We start from the raw sequence: 17,355 nt of genomic DNA, 5'->3' as shown, positions 1-17,355 counted from the left end.
TTTTCCTGTGTATCTAGTACTGCACACTGGTGTAATAAGCACAGTGGTGAGGTGACACTTCAGTCTGATTCATCAGTCTGAGTGAATCAGTAAAACAAAGCTTTAGAGAAAAACACCATCCCTGTTCTCAGCTGGCCATTAATTTTCAAACTCATCAACGGCCCTTCTGTAAGGGAAACTTTCAAATATTAGACATACAACTGCATATAGAAATCACTGAGACCAAGCACTCTTCTGGGGCGGGGGGGGGGGGGGGAAATCACCTAGGCAGTAAAATCTCTGAATTTTCACAAGTATCACTTGTTTCTCCCCCTTTTCAAGCCTTCTGCTTTGTTTTGTCAGGATGAACCCAGAAGCAGCTTTATGCAATGCCACCTTCCTAGGGTGTTTCCAGATAAAGAATGTCTTTTACAAGAAACCCTGAAGATGAGATTTCCATAAAAGTCTGCCTTGATTATATCTCCAAATGCTGTCTGTTATCTCAATCTGCTTGACTAAAGCCAAACCAAAGGGGACCTTTTCCCCCTTTCACAAAAGTGCTTTCGGAGGTACGGCAAAAGAAAAGAAAAACTTAATTCCAGGGTGAACCCGAGGTGCTAAAAGTGTAGACTTGGACAGCTTGATTTTTGGGGAGCGTGATTGCTATTGACAGCCCCTGGAGGACAAGTCTGTGAACCTTTTACCTCGGGGGAAAAGGAGAAAAGAATAAAAAAATAAAAATAAAAAAAATAAAAAAAAAAAAAAAAGAAAAAAAAAAGAGGGGAAGAGGAGGGAAAAGGGGGGTGGGTGGGAAAAGACACGAGACGGGAAAAGGACGAGAAAGAGACAAGAAAGAAAACAAAAAGAAGAAGAAGAAAACAAGTAGGAAAAACAAACAAACAACAAAAAGAAACAAACAAAAAAAGAAGAGAAATCTATTAGTCGGTGGCAGCTTTGAGACGAATGTATGGGGAGGCTTCCACGACCCCTCACCTGCGCCCCCCCCGCCTTCCCGCCGCGCGCACCGAGGGACCCGCCGGGGCGCCCCTCAGTCCTCCATGACACCCCCACACCTGCGCCCCTGCGGGTTCGCACCTCCGAGCAGGGCGCTGCTGCCGACACGGCTCGCAGAGAGGAGGAGAACCGCCTCGCCGCTCCTCCTGCCTCCTTACCCCCCGGAAAAAGGCCATCCCGGGCCGGCCACCCGCTGCTGCGCGGAGCTCCGGCTTCATCCCAGCGTGGCACGGGGAAGCGGTGGCGGCGAGCCTCTCAGCCCCCAAAATGGCCGCCCCCCCCCCCCCGTCCCCTCATGCGGTGGGCACCATGTTGTGGTTTGGGATTCCAGGTGTTTTAATGATGCCCTTTGAGACGGGAGATAAAAATCCCCTTTACGCGGGACCAGGGAGGAGTCTGGGTCATTTTCCTCGTGATATTTGGCCGGCAAAGTGGCACATTTTGTGGGGGTGACCGTGAGCTGACTGAAGGCAGATATTGGGGTGAGGAGGCTTCCTACCGACACAGAAAAGGTCAGAGGGCAAAAGCAAAATATTCAAAAGCATCTTCTCCAAAATCCAGTTCAGGAATAAAAACTGAAATATTTTTGTTATTAAACCACTCTCGTTTCAGAGATCAAATGTTTTTGGGTTCCCAAAAGTGATCGTCTGGCTGGTATTTTCAGGGTGAGGGAGCGGGTGCAGAGTCAAGAGGCAATTGCTTCACTTCAGCAATTACGTGTCTGACTGTCCCGTTTTGGATCTTGATTTCAGGAACGAACGCACAGGAGACTGTCCCTCTTTTCAGGTTATTCTAAAGAATAGGCAACAGCTTCTCCCAGACACGAGTTTTCCGGAGCAGGTGTATGAACCGGGCCCACAACAAAATCCTCAGAGCTGGAGAGCTTATGTCTGAGGCAGACAAGTAAGTTTATATATTTAAATAAGTGATTAGAAGAAAAACACATAACCGTTCCTCAAGGATAACACGCCAATTTAATTTACAAGAGAGGGAATCCATTCTCCTGGTGCTAAAAGACACACCAAAGGAGAAGAGTGGTTTTACACGGCCTACTTCAGAGTGAGCGAAGAAAAGTAATAACTAACCAGCTAAAAACAGACCTCAGGTCTCCATTCTTGCTGCACTGCTATCCCGAGTGGAAAACAGCTCGAGGAAAGGGCTTTTTAATGCACCGCCCTCCTATCCAAAGAGGAAAGAGGCAAATGAGTTTATAGGTAAATTCGCTCTACAATATCCAACAGTCTCAGGTGTAAACAAAGCATGAAAACTCACCTGCGAGGGGGCCAGCCCCTACCTCTGGCAGGCAATGCTGGAGGTTTGTTTCTCCTGTATTTTGGATGGTGCACTGAACTTTTGCTCCTGGCTGTAGGGCTGGGAAAGGGAGGGGGACACTGATCACTACGCATTCGCTCCTACTTTTGCCGTGCTGTGAGCTGGGAATCCAACTTCCCAAGCCCCGCTGGGTACCACCTGCTCGTTACCCCAACTCCTCTGCCCGACTACGAAACCTCGGGAACAGACTCCTCCCTCAGGAGCCGATCATGTGCTTGAGGGAGAGCCAATAAACGCCGCGTTCAGGGTTTGATTTATCCCCGAAGTGTCATTCAAAGTCTGGCTTCGGCGGGAAACTTGATACCTTTTCCCCATCAGGGCCCTGGCAAGGTGCTTTCTACGGAACACCACCTGTCCTGACTGCAGGTGACTTTTTTTTGTCCCATATTTCCTGGGAGTCCTGGTCTGGAGCACCCCAGTCTCTTTGCTGCTTCTCCCTGAAACAGTAGTTATAACCTGGGGACAGAGTAACTCTCTTAGGATCAAATTCCTGAATAACTTTCCTCCTGTTTGGGAGTACTTCTGAGAAGAAAAATCTGAAATCACCACAGGTTTGCCAGCAAAATGCAAATATAGACTTCTTGTGTTTAAACTAATCCACTCTCCCCAGAGAGAGGACTATGAGGTGTGCAGAGGGGATAGAGCTTCAGAGGGAGGGATTGGAGTAATTTATGCCCGCAGAGACTCTACTGAAATACCTGGCCCATACCCACCAGACATTTCAGAATTGGTTAAAAGCTTTAATAATGGCTTGAACTGTTAGTAATCATCCTGTTTGGGGTGGGAACACTGTAGGATTGTGGTGTCGTACTGTGATGACTCTTGTTTTGATTCCTGGTTCCTGATTCAAACCCTATTTTCAGCAGGGTGATGGCATCAGATGCAGAGAGGAAACCAGCTGTGAGTTCAGATGCCCCGAGTTCACCTCCTTCGGTTGGGACAGCGCCTGTGCTCTTCCTAGAGGGACGGATCTATTCCTCACCTTGGCTTGCTGCTTTTCAGTTTGCTTTGAGGAACTGAGGGACCAGAGCTGTTCTGTGCTGGAGGCAATATTACATGAAGAGACTCTTTTATGTTCTCCAAAGAAAATTCTTCCTTTTCAGACTTAAAGGCAAGTGCATTTTCCAACACAGAAATGGATGTGGATTCACTGATTTTGCAGCTTACTTCTGTTTCTCAGCTTTGTTCTTTCACTCTCAGATCTCTCTCTTTCCTTTTCTCTGTCTGATCTTTCATATTTTTATCTGAGACCTGTCCAGAAAAACAAGCTTATTCTGTGGCCTGAATTTCCTCTTTTAGATGCCAGACTGACATTCTCCAGAGCTGAGGGAATGGATGTCTTAGAGTCAGCTCAAGCTGATCGGAGGTAAGTATAGGAAAGCCTTATTTTCTATTAATTAATTTCTAATTTTTTAATATAATAAACCTTCAGGAGAATTGTTATCCCAAGAGGAAATTATTCACTTCTGTAGGGATCCTGAGCTGATCCAGGAGAGTTGTGTCTTCTGACACTTCTGTTCTGTTCCGTCCTCCTGCAGATTTAGGTGAATGGCTTCAGGTCTCCAGGGCAGAGGAGGAAGCTGGGCCCACTGGTGCCTGAAGGATGTCTATTATTTAAAATTCCTGATGCTCCTCAGCTTACACAGAGTCCTGTCTAGAAGAAGAAGTGAAGTTCTTCTGTGAGAAAACCAGTGAGCAAGGAAAAAGAAGCACTTTTTTCCTTTGTCAGCCTTTTCATGCCACCTGTATGACCATGAGCAAGTCACCCCTTGGCTGTGTTTGTGAAAGGTACGAGGACCCACATTATTTTATAAGAATCCTCTTTAAAGATAAATTGTGAATTTGCTTCCTCTGAACTTATCAGATACAGCCAAGCAGCAGGCAGATTTAAACTAAGCCTAATGTTTAATTCCCCTGACAAATAGGCATTAAGAGATGTGTACAAAATTTAGGAGCTGAATTTCCTATCTTTGATTTCTGGGTTTACTTTTAGTCTGACTTAATGACTTGCCAGCTCAGGGACCCAGGAAAAAACAGTAACGCCACTCTGAATACTCAGGAAAGAATCTGCTTCATTTTTGAACGGGAAAAGCATAGCAAATGCCTATTAACTAATGAAATGTTTGCATTTAGATCGATCGACTTGAACTGTAACAATTTCTGGTTTCAGCAGATGGGGGCAGTGTTGCTTCACTGAACTTTATTGGCAAAAGAAATACTATGCGAAAGCATTTAGAAAAAGTCAGAGCAACTGCCAGCAAGGAGGCAGTGCCTTTACTGATGATAAATGCTCTCTGTGCATTGTGAACTCTGACGAGTGAAAACAGTGGTAATTTCTCTTGCTTTAGCAGCGTGGTGCTTGATGAGGGAAAGGGTTCTAACAACTGTTCCAAATTTATTTCCTCTTACACTGCAACAATGCAAAATTTCAATTGAAATATATTACTCTGTGTGGAAAGCACTTTTCTGAGCCCAGGTCTGTTCTGTTGCCCCTTAGTAGAAAGTATCTCAGCTCTGTCCTTAGAGGTACTCCTCGTAAAAGAATTCCTTTCATGTAGCAAACAGTGCTAAGGTACTCAAGCTATTTGAGGTTCTTGGCAGAGGCAAGATTTTAAAAAAGAAAAAAAGGTTTGTATTTAATACTTTGAATTGTTTGGTAGGAGAATGACGATTTTGCTTTAGTTGTATTCAGCACTGAAATCTGTTTCTTGGAAGGGGAGAAAATGATGTGATTGCCATGGCGATAAATTTAATGGAGTTCATGGCAAAAATGATGCTGGATTCAGCACCTGAACTTAATCACAATGCTGGAAGAGAAGAAAAACTGTACCTCAGAAATATTTTGATAGCTGTTAATCATCAGACACAGGACTGACAGTGTCAGCTCTTACTGGAAACCTGGAGTCTGCAGACAGGTGTAGTGACCAATGTTTTGTATGGGAAATGGATGTAATCCAAAGAAATGCCTTGGCTTGTTAACAGGCTGGTGTGTTCTTCCACAGCCTTAACTAGTCCTGCTGGCTATGGAGAGGAGGAGGTACAGCCCCAGGAGAGCTCCCAGAGCCCTCACCCGTCTCTGGAAGGGCCGTGGAGGGGATGGAAATGAATTGCTCTTTGTGGTGCCTTGGAATGAGGGTTTTTACAGTGAAACCTTAGGAGTGTAAGACCACAGAAATCTGATTTGAGTCAGGCTAAAGGGTGAGTTCTGGATAATAGCAATCCGTGAGCCTGACCAGGATGTGAGGCTAATGAAAACTCAGCCCCTGGGAGGGAAGTGGAGGGGACAAAGCTCAGCATAAGCAAGGATTGAGGATCATCTACCATGAAAAATAAAGCGAGGGGCCTCTTTCCTGCATTCCTCTTCATGGCTATTGGGAATGAGAGCTGGGACATGTGGGGCAAATAGAAGGCTCTGGGAACCTGTAGCATCTTAAAGGGAGTGGGAACGGGGCAGCATGAACAAATGCAAAGATTTCTGGGGTTAAAATCCCAGCTTCAAAGCTTTTCTCCCCGCAGTTCTTTCAGGTTTTGTAACGCAAGATCTCCACAGCCCTAAGGAGAAATAATGCACATCCCAGGCACTGTAAGATCAAAAGTGCAGGTGCCTTAGAGGCAGAGACACTACTACGTGTTTCCTCAGCTATGCCAGCAGGAAAGGGAGTGAGCTCTGTGCTCCTCTCTCTATTGTCCTGTTCCAGGTCCAATTAAAGTCAGGAAAGGTTTTGAACACCTTCAGGTGTGACACAATGAGTCAAATCCCTAAGCCTATCTGCATGTATGCAAGAACAGATGCACACACATGGATATGTTCTACAGGAGTCAACTGCCTACATTAATAAAAGTATCCCGAGTTCTTAGTGTTATTTCTTTTTCCATGTATTAGGAAAGGATTGACCTTTTCTAGCAATGTAAATGAGGAAAAGAAATATGTCCATGGAAGTTGTTGGGCTCCATGTGGAGGAAAAGTGCTTTATGAGAGCAGAATTATTAGCAGTGCTCCACTGAGCTGGTTTGGAACAGGTCCATTGTGTTTTCAGCAACTGGCAGTTTGGATTGTTACAATTCCTTGGCAAGTACAATAGAAAGATGGTGGTTTCCGGGGCCATAATAAAAGGGTGAGCCCCAGCTTTGCACACTGCATTTTATAATTGCATGCTTGGTGTGCACAATTGGGCAGTGCTGCCTTACTTGCCCTAATCCACCTCTCTCTCTCTCTCCCCCTCTCACTTCCTCACCCTCCCTCAGAGCAGCAGTAGCTGCTGCAGCTCTGGTAGCTCATCAGGGAGAGCACCGAAAATGAAAAGAGTTCGGTTTTCATCTTAATGTTTTTCCCAAAGGATTCATTCCACCTGCTTCTCCAGCTTTCCTGATAGCCTTTCCCCCCCCTTTTTAATCCAATAAGTATGGAATTATTTCACATTTTAAACCCCGCTAAAGGGTTTTAGGAACGGGCTTTTCTCTCTCCTCCTCCCCCAGCCTGGCTTTTTTTTTTTTTTCTTTTTGACAAGTCAGAAAATTGTGAAGTAAGCGAACAGAGTAACAGAGCTCGAGAGGGAGAAGACGCTTCCATTCTTTTAGTGCAGTGGGCTGAGGCAAAAAGGCCATTGTAATGGTAAATCGCAGGCAGAAAGGAAGAAAAGACTGATAATCAATCACAAATGAAGCATTCGTTTGGATTTTGGCAATTTGCTGCCCAGGGGCTTTTAAACCTATAAACTTTTTTTTTGGTCTTTTTTTTTTTTCTTTCTTTCTTTTTTTTTTTTTGCTCACATCCTTAAAAGCACAAGTTTGATCTACTGAAGACAGGAAGAGAAATCTTTACAAGGCTGTCATGCCCAGAGCACCTGGCAAAGGGGAAAGCACGGTGCCGAAGCGGCAGTAAAACGTCGCGATCCTGAGGGAGAAGCAGCGTGCTTCAATGTGCATGGCAATGTTTTTAGCCCATCACCTTGGACTCTAGCTCTGAAGAAAAACTTTCCATCTCAGGCTGCTCTCGTTTCATGCATTCAGGGATGACTCGTGGCGGGGCTTCTGGGGAGCTTAATTTGCAGCTCGGTCGTTCTGTGCTTGCCTGAGTGGGTTTTTGCGTTTGCCTGAGTATGTGATGAGGACAGATGAGGATGTTAGACAATATTAACACCAGCATCTCACCTTCAGAGTGCAGCATTACCCACAAGGGAAGATACATCTACCTGGAGGCGCTGCTGCACGGAGGCGCTCCATGGGGATTCACGCTGAAAGGAGGGCTGGAGCACGGCGAGCCATTAATCATCTCAAAGGTACCCTTCTGATTTTCCATGTGGGGAATTTTCCAGCTTAGGAGCGGTGCCCGACTTACAGGGCAAGAGCTGTAAAAGTTAACACTGAAACGTTATATTTCGTGCTGTATTTGGCTTGGTTTTTACAAGTGTTGAGCACCTATTCAAGCCAGCAGGTTTGCTCAGGAGCTGCACGTTTGAGAAACACGGGAGAGCTCTCAGTGTTGTTTAACTCCCCAGTCGCAGGTTTTGTCCCACGGGAAGTATCTCGGCTTGCAGAAATTGCCTGTATTTGTTTCACTGCTATGAATGGGAGGGAGTAGGGGACTCTTATGAGGTGATCTTGTGTCATGAAGTCACTGTCAGTAATCCATCCCCACCGCTCCTGAAGTGAGAAGAAAGTGAGTGTTTTACATCACATGTTGGCTAATTAAAAGTGTACCTGGGAAAGAGCATTGTAAATACTTGCACCTATCGGGTAAGTGTATGTATTGTGCTCTGTTAATGGTTTGCTCACACCACATGACTCTCTACTTACTAAATTTCTATTAAGTATGGTACACCTCCAAGATTTTTATTATTTAATGATTGAGTATTGCCAACAGGCAACTGGTAGCATAGCTTACAAGGATATTCTGAGGGGGAAAAAATGGGAGAAGGAATTCCTCAATGTCATCAGAAGTGGTCTGATTCAGTGCCCAGGTACCTCAAGATGCAGATGCCGAAGACAATGGATTTTCAAAAGCCTCAAATCGAATCTAGGAACATCTAAAATCTGTTTGACCTGTGGTCCTTAAACTGTTCTGAAAATAGGATTTAGGTAACTCTGAAATTTTGCCTCCAGTGGGTCATAAACATATTTGTCTTGTGGTGTCTGTGTGGTGCTTTCTAGTTTCAAATCCAATTGCAACTCCCTGTGCAAACACAGTCCCATGAAGAACTGTCAGTCACTGAAATAAATTAGTTGTGATTAGTGCATTTACATGTCAAAAGTAAAAACAGGGCACTTCCATAAAAGTCCTTTCATCATAAGGGGATATTAGAAATTTCACATAATATCTTTCTTGCAGGGCCTTCTTGGAGAGAGTTTGGTATAGCCACAGGCAGCAAAATGGTGTTATAATTTTCATTTTATAAACATGAGGGACTAAACCAGGCTGTTCACTGTTACTGGTAGTGTCCTGCAGTTGTGAGGAAAGACTTTCTTTTTGTTTAGACATTCCTCTGTGATGTAAAAAGCACCACCATCCCTCCCCCTTTTTTTTTTTAATTGGGGGCAGGGAGTCGGAGAGGACGAGAGATGGCTCTGGCTGCTGAACATTAATTAATCTATGGGATTTGGTTTCCACAACAACCAGGCCCCTTAATGTCAAACATGCCTGGAGTGTGCACAGTGCCACTGGGAGCTGTATGACTTGTGCCTGCCTTCCCTGAAACAACACTATAAAAATGGGCTGAGGGTTTTTTTGGTTGGGTTTTCCTATTTTTTTTTTCCTTGTAGCCCCTGCTTGGTTTGTGCTATCAGTGTCAACATTTCAGTGTTTCATTCATGCATGGGTGATGCAGAGCTGGAGAATGGCTGCATGTGAAAGCTGTGCTCTCTGGAATTCAGGCAGCTCCAGTTTCCTGGTTTCCAGTTTCAGCTGAGAAATTCCTCTTGTGCTTGAATTCACTACGAGCTCTTCAGAGTTAATTGCATATTAGTCATTTAGCTAATTCAGTATTCTTCACCTGATTGTACTGGGAAGTAATGAGGAACTGTGGGGAAAAGATAGACTGAATTATGTTACAGGTTAAATTCTGTACAAGACCACTTAGAGAATCATAGAATGTTTTGGGTTGAAAGGAACCACTAAAGATCACACTGCTCATGCAGGCACACACTGGGGATGATCCACTAACAGTTCTATATAACATTACATGTAAATATCAGAAAACGTGGATGTCAGTTTTTAATTTCTGATTATTCACACTTAAGAAGCTTTATTTCTGTTTCAGTTCCCCGTTCTGTTTGCAAATACATTATGTTTATGTCCACTTAACTGTCTGTTAGCATTGACAGAGTGGTGTTAAATGGCCTCAGTGTAAAGAAAATTGCACATTTCAGCAAATAACTAAACTGGTGCCCATGAAAGCTTGCAACACGACTTAAAACAAAGTAACACTGATGTATTGTTATGGAATAGCAGACAGATAACAGATCTCTTTGAATGCAATAGTTCTTTCTAGCCATCTGGAACTGCTGCTCATTTGGGATCCACGAGTATTGTGTCTCATCTTCAGACCAAAGGCTGTGATAGAAGTTCAAAATGAAGGAGTGAATTTACAAAAGGCCCACATGCCAAAAACTAGTTCTCGCAGCCCTGTACAGTTTTTTGGAAAGGCACATTTTTCCATCAATAACATGCCAAGAATTTACCCAAAAGCAAGAGAAGCAGCATTTGGGAGTGTAAGTGCAAAAGCCAGACCTGTACTCTCAGCTGGTTCAGAGATCCAACTACCAAAGCTTTAACTTTTTAGTGTATATTTTTTTTTAGCACTGCCTTCAAAATAAGAACAAGTTATTTACTGCCTTTCAGTCCAATTCCCTTTGCTATACAGACGTATTGCTGTGCCCTGTGCAACAGGACAGGCTGATTTTTTTTTTGGGGGGGGGATGTGGTTGAGTGCACAGAGGGGCAAACTCCCAGTTCAACACACTAGTCAAGCTTTGCTGGCTCAGCCATGGTGCTCAGCACATCATGCAGCCCAGCCTAACTCAACTTGTCAGGAATGTTGGTTGTGCAGCTGATGTGAATTCCAGTGTTTAAAACACACGACCTTTTTATGCTCATGCTCTTCTTTTTTCCATCCCCGTGGAAAGACAAACCTGTATTGAAACAGTTCCATGGCAGGTAAGTCCTTAACGCAGGTCTCTTCATAATTTATTTTGCTGGAGGTGAGAACAGACCATAAATTTATAACATCCAACCCATAGTTTCCCTTCTCCATGTGGGAAGGTGCTTTGACATTCCCTCTTGTCAAATTTTTTCTATCTTGTTTCTGGACTGACTGTAACAACTCATCATGTGAAGCTGTAGAATTATAATATGTTATGGTTCTGGCTGTACAGGACATTTAAAAGAACATACTGATTTTCAATTTAAAGAAATTTGGAAATGCTGACAATGTGTCAGCAAAATAGGAGCTCAGGGGGTTGACTGTCCTGGAGCTGGATTGAGCCATCTTGGGAACATTATGGGAACATAAGGAAGTTTCCTTTCCTTTCAAAGTTTCCTTTGTCTCCTGGAGCTGCCTTTGGGCCACAGTGCTTTAGGATCCTGTGTGGTGTTCCTGGTCTGCCACCTAAGCACAGGTTTGTCAGGGAGCCTCAGAAATAAGCTTGGTGGAATCCTCCCAACATTCGGTTCTAAGGCCACAGCATCCACATCTCTGGCCCTAAATGCATAACCAGGGCAGAGATTGCTCTGCAAGAAGGCATGAGCATAACAATGGCTTTGAAAGGGAAACCTTTACCAGCCCACTCCAAGGATATGGGAAGATAAAGAGAGAAAAGGGGTGGTACCAGAAGGGAAGGAATGGAAGAGATTTGCTCACAGTGGAAATCTCATTAAACAGTTTCTTCACCTGGAACTGGAACTTCCATGAGAAATGCAAAAGTGATTGCAGGTGATACCGAGTGTTTAATTAGAATCCAATTTGCTGGGGCCTCAAAACCATGATAATATCCAGAAGCAAGCCTAGATCTCTGTTTCAAAAATTACTTCTTTGGCTTACTCTGGGCTGTAAGATCAGTATTGCAAAAACGAAAGCCCTGACCATTCTAGGCAGTAAAGACAAAAATGTAACAGAAGTGTTCATGCCCTCTCAGTTTTCTCTAACATTTTTTAACTTCAGGCAATTCATGCTAATTGATCTCAACTATTTTCGAGCCAGGTGAGGTATTTCTGTAGTCTGTTTCTCCTTGCTACACACCAACCTTTGGAATAGTTCGAGCTGTTGTAGAGGCCTCTGAAATGCCCTTTTATTTTGAGCTCCATGTTGACAATGCTAACAAAGGAGCTGTTTCTCTTGTCTAGGAATTAAAGCATCCGAAGCGTTCTCTCTCTGGGACAGTGGCTGTGTGGGAACACTTCGCACATGCTGTGCTGGAGTTCATGGGTTCCCTTCGCTCAAAAGGGCAGGGCATTTACAGGGACCTCATGCCAAACTCTGAGGTTTACCTCTCAGCAGGGATGTAGGAAGCAATAAAAGTTTAATAATAATGGGAACAGTTTGGGACAGAGCCTGAGAAAGAATCTGGAATTCTCATGAGGTGTTTAAACCTTGTCAGGAGCCTGATCCAACCTCTGCTGCAATGAACAGCAGTCGGTGCTTGCAGGAGCTGGATCCTTCCACGAGCCTCCCATACCTGTGCTACTGCTCTTTTTGGTTATGATGTCTTGTTCACCTCACTTGAGGGAGCTCACAGAGCACTTACTGACACACAATGAGAATTGTTCCTCCATTCTGGACAACACAAAACCCAAAAGGCCCTTCTGTACCCAGGTGATCCACAGATGCTTGGCCATGTCCCTGACCAAAACACTGGGAATCAGTGTTCTCCCAGTACCAGGAGCCCATTGATTTCCCCACTTGAATGCCCTCAGTCCCCATAAACAAAATTAAATTATCTCATGCGCTAACAGGCAAAGTTTCTTTGCACCTGTTCCCTGTATCCCTTGGTGTGACAAATGGCAGTTTAGGAACTGTTACCCTTTTTGTAGGGCTGCAGGCACAAAAACCACAGCCAGTGCTCACGTCAGAGAGGCTTCTCTGGAGCTGGCAGAGTAATGAGAGACTTATTGGCTTGGACATGAGGACATGAAACTGAGCCAGAAGCTGGTGACCATGAAACTGGTGACTTCTCCTCTTATTTTTTTATTTTTTTTTTCTTTGAACAGTTCCACCCTTGTTCTTGTCAGTATGGACTTTATTTTTCTCCCCACTGCTGAAGAATAGCTTGGGGCCTCTGTGTTGTTAATGTTTAAAAGAACCACCCCTTTTCCCTCTTTATCTTCCCATATCCTTGGAGTGGGCTGGTGAAAGTTTCCCTTTCAAAGCCATTGTTATGCTCACGCCTTCTTGCAGAGCAATCTCTGCCCTGGTTATGCATTTAGGGCCAGAGATGTGGATGCTGTGGCCTTAGAAATGTCGAGGTTTTGTGGAAGAACAGAATAAGAATAGTCTATAAGAATAGCCTGAGTGCTGATCTCTTACTATTTAACTACATAAGCTTAGAGGCAGATGCCTGATCCCAGACAACGTGGGAATCTGGATGGTGCAGACAGGGAACTGGCACTGTAATTACTTCAGAAAGCAGAGGCAGTTCCTCACCACTCTTCCTGGTTTCTCAGGGCTCAGCTTAGGGCCTCTCCAAAGACTGCTGATCCCAGCACAAGGGACAGGATCGCCTACCTTCTCTTAAAGCCAGGGAGTTGCTGGATGAAAAGGCTTCTATTGTCAGTCCCTCCATTAGGCTGCCGAGCGTTCCCCGGCACAAAAAGACTTCTGTTCCCTTCCACAGCACTGAATTAGCAACCGCGGACAAACCGCCTGCCTGACGTGAGCAGGGCCGTGCTGGGCACTGCTGCTGCCCCAGCAGGGTCAGGGGCAGCTCTCAGGCAGCTGAAGGGGCAGTGCTGGCTGGGCTGGGCTGGGCTGGATCACGATGAGCCCGGCTACAGGGAATATCTTGCTTGTCCTTCCTAACGCAGATCAGCAGGGGTGAGTCCCAAGGTGCACAGGCAACTCTGTGATGCCGCTTTTACGAAAGTGCATGTGGAAGGAAAGGGTGAAAAAAATCATCCCTCTGTGCTGAGAAGGGGTGGGGACAGGGGCCAGTCTCCAGCTGACCAGTCAGCAGCAGTGTCCTCCTTACCAGACATCAACCCCAGCTGCGAAGTTTGGTCCCAAATCCACCTGAAAGGTCAGGTCTTCACCACTGCATTGCAGCCACAGGAGTTACAATGTCATGTCCTTCAAAGTCATAAAAAGGTGTAAGAGAAGAAATATCTGGACAGAGAGGAATCCTGTGTGATTAAACACAATGTGTAATCCTTAGGGTCAGGAAATGGAGCCTTCATAAATCCTGCTCTGGCTTTAGCTTACATGAAAGATTAGACAGAAAAATGCCTTGTACCCTTGTTTGCTTGACTGTAGCAGGTATAACCAGAGTTCAGGTTTACACTGATCCTAAAATGAGACTCGAGGAACTTACTCTTTAAATCAGTGTTTGTGCAGAATAGATGGTTGCTTGTGAAATTCCACCTTTCCCATGCTTCTTGGAAGTCCAAGGCAGAAGAAAACCCATCATCAGTAATAGGGCTGGAGCCGAGGTGATCCCATCTCAAATTTCATTGGTGTTTGCCTTCAGGATCTGGTGATGGAGCTCAAAATTGTGGAGCATGAATCCAGTATGGATCTATTATGCAGGAACTATTTGACCAGTGACAGGACTTCCCCAGTGTCAGGGCAGGGTTCCGTTGGACATTAGGAAAAGGCTCTTCCCCCAGAGGGTGGTCGGGCACTGAACAGGCTCCCCAGGGCAGTGATCATGGCCCCAAACCTGTCAGAATTCAAATAGTGTTTGGACAACACTCTCAGGGACATGATGGGATTGTTGTGTTGTCCTGTGCAGAGCCAGGAATCGGACTCGACGACCCCTGTGGATCCCCCCAACTCAGAATATTCTGTGAACTACTCAGACTTGGGAGGGATCTTTGAAAGTGAAAATGAGAGGAACTGTAATTTGCTTTCCAACAAATATTAGTAGTCAAAGAAACAAAGTCCAGAGGCATTTGAAAATAGACAGGTAAAGCACAAAATCTCTGTCACTCGTTTGTGTGCTTCCAAAGCCTTGAGTGGATCCCCATCTGGTGGCAGCAGAGAGCATCCAAGGACAGTGTCAGGAAACGCTGAAAGATGTTGGCACCCATCAGTCCCAACGGAGTACACCTGAGGGGTGGAGAAAACCTCTTCCCAAGTGTTGTTTGTTTTAAGTAAGAGAAGGTTTGTGTCAGCTCATTCTCAGGGCTGAACTGGAAATAGACTTCTGGTCTTCCTGTTTTCAGCCAGACACTGCCTAAATCTTAAAAAAAAAACCCAACAAATTATTGATTCCAGGTTTCCTGGTCAACTGAAATTAGGAAAAGGACAACAGGAACAGAACAAGAGCAGCTTATCCAGGACACAGCTTGTTAACATCCTATCTGGTATTCAAGCATAATATTAATTTTTCACACTTGCATTAAAAAATCCCACCAGAAAAAAATCAAACCCCAGTGAAGAATGATTCCTGCTGATAAGAAAATCACTGTGCTTAAATTCATTAATAGAAATAGGCTGTGGGATACATTTCAAAGCACGGGGTGAGAAATAAGCTCCCAAATCCCATTAAGAAATAACAGGATTTATGTGCATTCCTCCCATATATTAACTTTCCCCTCTGGAAACGTCTTGTGCTGAGCTGGTGCCATTTTTCAGGCAGGTGCAGTGTTTTGCAGTTCCCACAGACCTCTCCAGATAATCTGCCAGCCTGAAAGCCATTCCCTATTCTCCCTCAAGAATGGGGATTTTCCGATGCGGGGCTGAATGAGGAGTCTGGCTGACAAATGCCCCAGCTCGGTGTTGTACCGGGCTTCTGTCACACATTCTGCAGTGATGCTGTAAGCACCCATGTCCTGCCCATATCCGCCCTTCCGATGTTTTCAGCCCCAGCCAGCAGAGATCCAAGAGATACCGGCTTTAACAGCCACTGTCAGGAGCGGGGCCTTGCCTGGACACGGCTTGACCTGCAGAGGTACAATTTGGGAGCTGAAGTTTTCTGGGAATTGCTTTGTAGCATCAGCAGGGTCAGAAAATTTCCCAACACCTATAGAGAGCTACTGAGAGACACTTTACTGAGAAAGTGTCCACTCTAGCCATAGGGAAGTATTTTCCTGGTTTTCCGTCAGCTTGCAAGCAGTATTTATTTTTTCTATCATGGCAGTGCCAGCAGGACACAGTTAAAAGCTACAACCCTTTTATGCTGTTTATGAGTGTAATAAAAAAATGTGCTCCCAGGTGGCTGGAATTTATAGTTGTGATGCAGTCACGAGATGTGAGTATAAAACCCCAAATGTGGGAATGGGTGCAGAGAGAAGCAAGAATGAGTCTGCAACTGCACCAGGGAATTTACTACCTCATACAACAATGATGTTGCTTGGGGTTTATGCATTTTTTCACATTGGCTTTTAAGCTGTTTACAATGGGACATAATCGCTGGAATAATCGTGCCCTTGAAAACTTGCAGTAGTGCTGGATCCATTATTTCTAATTTTTTTATTTTTCTGTAAAAATATGTATTCTTTAAAGGAATGCTTCATTTACAAAAGTGGATTGGTCCCCAATGTCAGACCTCATGTTTTCATACATGATTGATGATCAGCCTTGCCAACGGACTGAGAGAGACCCACATTTCTCAAATGCAGTCTCATAGAAACTGGGAAATGAGCTGATGGAATTCAGACCAAAGATCTGGCTGTTTTCCAGGAGCAAATACATGGCAGGACACATTTCCAGTTTCAAGAGAGAGGCATGACATGGAGAAAGAAATGTGAAACATTTGGACAGAGAGGGGTGGGGTCTGGGGGGAATCTTCATTTACTCAATGGTCCCACACTTCCCTCCCTCCTGCCCTGCTCCGTTTCTTGTTGGCTTAAAAGCAGTTGCCAGTGTTTGTTGAATAGTGTCAGCACAGAAGGGATGCAGCCGCTGACCTGACTATAAGGCAACAGCAAAAGGTTAGTAGAATTAGTCTTGTACTGCAGACTTGTATTAATAGTTGTATTGTGGGGTTGTTGGCACAAACTCTGCAATTAAATAAGTTGTTGGCACTCTTCCCTAGGTTAAATTGCTACGGCTGCTCCCCCTGCTTGCAAGTCAATGAATACAACACTTTTGGGGAGGCAAGTTCAAACATTTTTGTTCTTTGGGGATTCTGCACATTTCTGATCTCAAGCTAAGAGGTTTCTGCTGGCTGTCCAAGCAGACCTCTGTTGTTGTTCTGTCTCTGCAAACAGCCTGTGCAAACTACTGCTGGAATAACCAAGCAGGGAAGGAGGTGGGTGAGAGGGAGAGACACCACAAAAGACTGATGGAGAAACAAATGCACTTGGAAAGGGTCTTTGCTTTCTCTCCTGCCCAGACCCATGGATGTTTCTTAGCACTGGGCTATTGTTGGAGAGGATTAGTTTTCCATCACAGCTTCATCAGGGGCAACTTACCCTTTTTGTCAGCCCAAAAACACAGCCACAAACACAGGAGGGAGGGACTCCCTGCCTATCCTTGCCCATAAGTGCAAAGCAGCCCCTTTTTCCAGCCCGAGGCCTCTCTCCACTCTTGCTCTAGTCAATGGCAGTTGTGTTTGGCCCAGGGGCCCACACAGTCCTCTGTGCTGTTCTATGGGGGCCATCCTCAGCAACACACCTTCCCAGGTGGAAAACTTGGGATTTCCAATTGGTTAGCAGTTCCTTCTACTTTGGGAAAAGGAGTACTGGCACTTCTTCCCGAGTCTGTCTCTGATGTAAGAACATGAGAGCTACCAGCAGCACCTGTGTCTTCACCTGGAACACCTCAGACATGAGAACTGCCAGTGCTTCAGTCCCTCTTTCCCCATGGTCAGTGTTGAAGGGCAGCAAGGCTGTGGGGAGACTGTGCTCTATATGGTCTGGGCTGAGAAACCTGTACATAG

At 45.0% G+C, this 17,355-nt stretch overlaps 1 protein-coding gene across 1 annotated transcript in view; it reads left to right on the top strand.

Moving 5' to 3' along the window:
- The first annotated feature begins 7,433 nt into the window (after positions 1-7,433).
- The window catches only part of LOC127461545 (protein Shroom3-like), a 29,408-nt gene continuing 19,486 nt past the window's right edge, over positions 7,434-17,355 (top strand). The window contains exon 1 of the mRNA XM_051769444.1: positions 7,434-7,604. Coding sequence (XP_051625404.1) covers positions 7,440-7,604 — 165 coding nt within the window. The 5' untranslated portion in view covers positions 7,434-7,439. The remainder of the gene's footprint in view (positions 7,605-17,355) is intronic.

The sequence above is a fragment of the Manacus candei genome, unplaced genomic scaffold (assembly GCF_025592945.1).
Source record: "Manacus candei isolate 608988 ecotype Guabito, Panama unplaced genomic scaffold, ASM2559294v1 h1tg000107l, whole genome shotgun sequence".
NCBI lineage: Eukaryota > Metazoa > Chordata > Aves > Passeriformes > Pipridae > Manacus > Manacus candei.
The sequence above is the reverse complement of the archived record's forward strand: the minus strand, read 5'-3'. Positions and strand labels throughout refer to the sequence as shown.